This window comes from Corvus brachyrhynchos, unplaced genomic scaffold (assembly GCF_000691975.1).
Source record: "Corvus brachyrhynchos isolate BGI_N302 unplaced genomic scaffold, ASM69197v1 scaffold200, whole genome shotgun sequence".
NCBI classification, from domain to species: Eukaryota; Metazoa; Chordata; class Aves; order Passeriformes; family Corvidae; genus Corvus; species Corvus brachyrhynchos.
Window position 1 is genome coordinate 4,556,443 of NW_008236184.1, and position 3,936 is coordinate 4,560,378.

General features: G+C 63.9%; 1 protein-coding gene across 1 annotated transcript in view; it reads left to right on the top strand.

Annotated features, from left to right (window-relative positions):
• ANPEP (alanyl aminopeptidase, membrane) overlaps nt 1-2,605 on the top strand; it is a 5,595-nt gene extending 2,990 nt beyond the window's left edge. Inside the window, exons 12-20 of the mRNA XM_017736930.1 lie at nt 3-83; nt 172-227; nt 344-491; nt 601-692; nt 838-948; nt 1,037-1,204; nt 1,312-1,452; nt 1,582-1,663; nt 2,223-2,605. Of these exons, the coding sequence (XP_017592419.1) occupies nt 3-83; nt 172-227; nt 344-491; nt 601-692; nt 838-948; nt 1,037-1,204; nt 1,312-1,452; nt 1,582-1,663; nt 2,223-2,375 (1,032 nt within the window). The 3' untranslated portion in view covers nt 2,376-2,605. The remainder of the gene's footprint in view (nt 1-2; nt 84-171; nt 228-343; nt 492-600; nt 693-837; nt 949-1,036; nt 1,205-1,311; nt 1,453-1,581; nt 1,664-2,222) is intronic.
• Nucleotides 2,606-3,936: the final 1,331 nt, after the last annotated feature.

A 3,936-nucleotide genomic window follows, 5' to 3' on the forward strand; every position in this document is an offset into this window, starting at 1 on the left:
TCAATGTCACTGGGTACTTCCGTGTCAATTACAACCAGGAGAACTGGGATCAGCTCCTCAACCAGCTTGTTGCTGACCACCAGGTACACGGGGTGGTCAAGGCTGTGGTGTGGGACCCCATTCACACCGCCCCACTCAGTCTGCCCTGAGACATTGACTTTGCTCTCTTAGGTCTTCCCTGTGATCAACCGTGCCCAGATCATTGATGACGCCTTTAACCTGGCCAGGTGAGCCCTGCCAGGTGGTCTGGGTGCCACCAGGGTGAGGGGCTGGATGGGGTGGGTGCCCTGGGGTGGGCAGTGCCAGTGGGCTGGGGAGGTGACGCTGCCCTCACCCCTGACAGGGCCAAGTACGTCAACGTGACCTTGGCTCTCAACACGACACGGTTCCTGAGCCAGGAGACAGAATACATGCCCTGGCAGGCAGCGCTCAGCAACCTCCAGTACTTCCAGCTGATGTTTGACCGCAGCGAGGTCTTTGGGGCCATGTCGGTGAGTGACGCGACACCCCAGTGCTGGGGGTGAGGGGCCAGGATTGCTCCCACAGTGGTGTGGGGGCTGCTGCCAGTGTCACTGGGCACTGACTCCCTCTTGCTCCCAGAGCTACATGAAGAAGCAGGTGACTCCTCTCTTCGCCTACTACAAGAACATCACCAATGACTGGAAAGATATCCCCAGTGGCCTGATGGTCCAGTGAGTACCATGGCCCCAGGGCTGGGCTGGATCCCTGGGGTGTCCCCAGCTGTACTGGGTAGAGGGCACAGCCCTGCCACTAGCCGGCACTGGCCGGTGGGTGCCCTGTGCAGGACCCCAGCCCTCACGGTCTCTTTTCCCCCAGGTACAATGAGATCAATGCCATCAGCACTGCCTGCTCCTACGGCATCACCGAGTGCCAGGATTTGGCCACCAACTACTTGCTCCAGTGGCAGCAGAATGCCAGCAACAACCCGTGAGTCCTCAGAAGCCCTGGCGCTGTGTGTGTGGTTGGACTGGGCACGGTGAGGGACTCCTGGCACTGATGGCTCTTACCCCAACAGGGTCCCCCCGAACCTGCGCTCAGCCATCTACTGCAGCATGGTGGCCACGGGTGGGGAGGAGGCCTGGAATTTCCTCTGGGACAGGTTCCGAGAGGCCTCTGTGGTGTCTGAGGCCGACAAGCTCCGCACAGCCCTCTCCTGCAGCCCCCACCCCTGGATCCTCAGCAGGTGCGTGTGGGGTCTGGCTGGCATTGTGGTGTGTCCCCACCAGCCTATCACCCACATAATGTCTGCTGCCCCTGCCAGCCCCTCACCCCTGCGTCATGCCCCTCCAGGTACCTGGAGTACACCCTTGACCCTACAAAGATCCGGAAGCAGGATGCCACCTCCACGATCAACAGCATTGCCAGCAATGTTGTGGGGCAGCCCCTGGCCTGGGACTTCATCCGTGGCAACTGGAGGATGCTCTTCAGCCAGTGAGCACCGTGGGGGACTGGGGGCACCCCTATCGCCCTGCGCCCCTTGGGGGTGGCACTGTCTCTTCTCCTGTCCCCTCCCCTGTGGCTCTGCGGAACCCCTGGCTCAACACAATTCTGCTCTCCTAGGTATGGGGGCGGCTCCTTCTCCTTCTCCCGCCTAATTTTATCTGTGACCCAGCGCTTTTCCTCAGAATTTGAGCTACAACAGGTGAGGCTGGACCCTGGCAGGGGTCAGGGGACCAGGGATCCCAGCCTTGGCAGAGCTGCCCTTTGCCAGAAGCCCTTGAGAGGGGGTTTCCTACTGCGTGTGTGCCCAGGGGTCCAAGAGGCTTCTATTCCTGTCACAGGCTGCTGGGGTGGTGGCAGGGACTCCCAAGGGCTGTCAGAGTGCTCCCAGGGGCTGTTGGGGTGCTGCATGGGCTGCAGGAGGCTGTTGGGGTGCTGCTGGAGGCTGCTGAGAGGGTGCTGGGGGCCTTCCAAAGGCTGTCAGGGTGCTTCTGGGGCAGTCAGGATGATGTTGGGTGGTGGTGGGGGTTGCTGGAGTGGTGCTGGCGGCTCACAGAGGCTACTGGGGTGCTCCTGGGGGCTGTTGGGGTTGTGCCAGGGAGCAGCTGAGAGCTGCTGGGGTGGTGCTGGAGTGCTCACGGGTTGTCAGGGGCTGTTGGGGCGTTCCTGGGTGGTGTCGAGTGGTGCTGGGAGCTGCTGAGGTCTGCCAGGGGCTGCCAGGCCCACCCCCTGCCTGCTCCAGCACCATCTCTGCCCGGCAGCTGGAGCAGTTCAAGAAAGACAACCAGGACATCGGGTTTGGGTCGGGGACGCGGGCGCTGGAGCAGGCGCTGGAGCGGACGCGCGCTAACATCAACTGGGTGAAGGAGAACCAGGCGACGGTGCTGGCGTGGTTCAGGGGCGAGACCAGCTAACAGGCGCCTGCGCTCGCCCGGCCACCAGGATGGACCCTCGTCCACTCCCGACTCTGCTCACTCCATCCCCGCGGCCCCCAGGCCCCTATGCCCCCCAGTCCCACACTGCCAGTGAGGGGCCTGACGCCCGGATAATGGGCACTGGGAACATGGGGGGCGTGGGAGGGGGGAGGTCATGCTGGTGTAAATAAATACTGTGGGGGTGTAAATAAAAACTTTCCCAGTTTCCAGGGGTGCCCTGGGTGTGGGGGCTGTGCTGAGGGGACTTCGACAGACTGGGTAGGAAGTGCCAGGGGCCCTGCAGCCTGCAGGCCTGGGGCAGGGCGCGGGGCTGTGAGCCCCCCCGGCTGTTAGGAGCCTGGTGCTAAGTGGCTCTGGGGGCTTCGCTGACGCCAGCCCCTCTGTCTGACAGCTGCGTGTGAGCTCTCCTGCTGGGCCCTGCTCAGGGGGCTCCCTGCCCGCTCCCTGCGGACTGGCACCAGGACCCTGCTCTGGGCAGGTACTGCAGGGTCGGGGCAGGGGCCACGGGGGGTGGCTGTGACAGGTAGGAGGGACTGTCCCCCATGGACTACCCTGGACCCTGAAGGGATGGAGCTGTCTTTGGGTACAGGGAAGGGATGGGACCCCCAGGCAGGTGGGAGCTGGGGGTCAGTGGGGGTGGGGACGGCCTAGGTAGTGAGTCCCTCTGCCGCCCCAGCCCTGGGACACATCCGGACTGTGGGTTGGGCTGGCAGTGGGCACTGAGCCCCTGGTCCAGGGCAGCACCAGGCTGTGTGTGTGCGGTGCCAGGCTGAAGGGTGCTCCTAACCCTGCCCATGCTGGGGTGCAGCCAGCAGGTCCCACAGTAAGGAGCAGGGGAGCAGCGCTGCACAGCAGCTTTAATGAGGATCCTGGTGTCTGTCCTGTCCCATGCAGCTCTGTGACATGGCCATGCCACCAACCCATGGCCATGCCACTGTCGCACTGCCTCACTGCCATGCCACTGTGCCTGTGTGGTCTCTGTGTCCAGGGGTGCAGTCAGCTCCAGCCCCCACAGTGCTCTGCACTGGGGTGCAGCTGGGGAGGAGAGAGGCTGTGGCACGAGCTGGGAAGATGAGCCTGGCTGGGGCCCAGGGACTGCTGAGCTGGGTGGGAAGAGCTGCGTGAGGTGAGTGGCTGTGGAACACCGCACCTCGCGCCCCCTGCCACCCACCCCACGAGGACTGTCCTCTGCCCCAGCTCAGGGACTGCAGGAGCAGGAGCTGGGCTGGGGAGGTCTTTGGGTACCCGGTGATGTGCGGGCAGCTGGGAGCCAGGTGCAGGGGTCCTGTGGTGCCCCGTGTCCATCACACCTGCCCTGGGAGGCTCCAAGAAGCAGGAAGAAGCCATCCTATTATCCGTGGCTGTGTCACGTCTGTGGGGAGGCTCCAGGATGGTGCAGCCGGGAATCCTTTGAAGCTCTGGGGGGATCCCTGCAGCAGGGGTGTAGGGGGGTGACCCCCAGGTCCCTAGCCCCATCTCCGGACCCCCAAGCACCTCCGGGGGAGTGCCCACAGCAGGGCTGCAGAGAGGTGACCCCCAG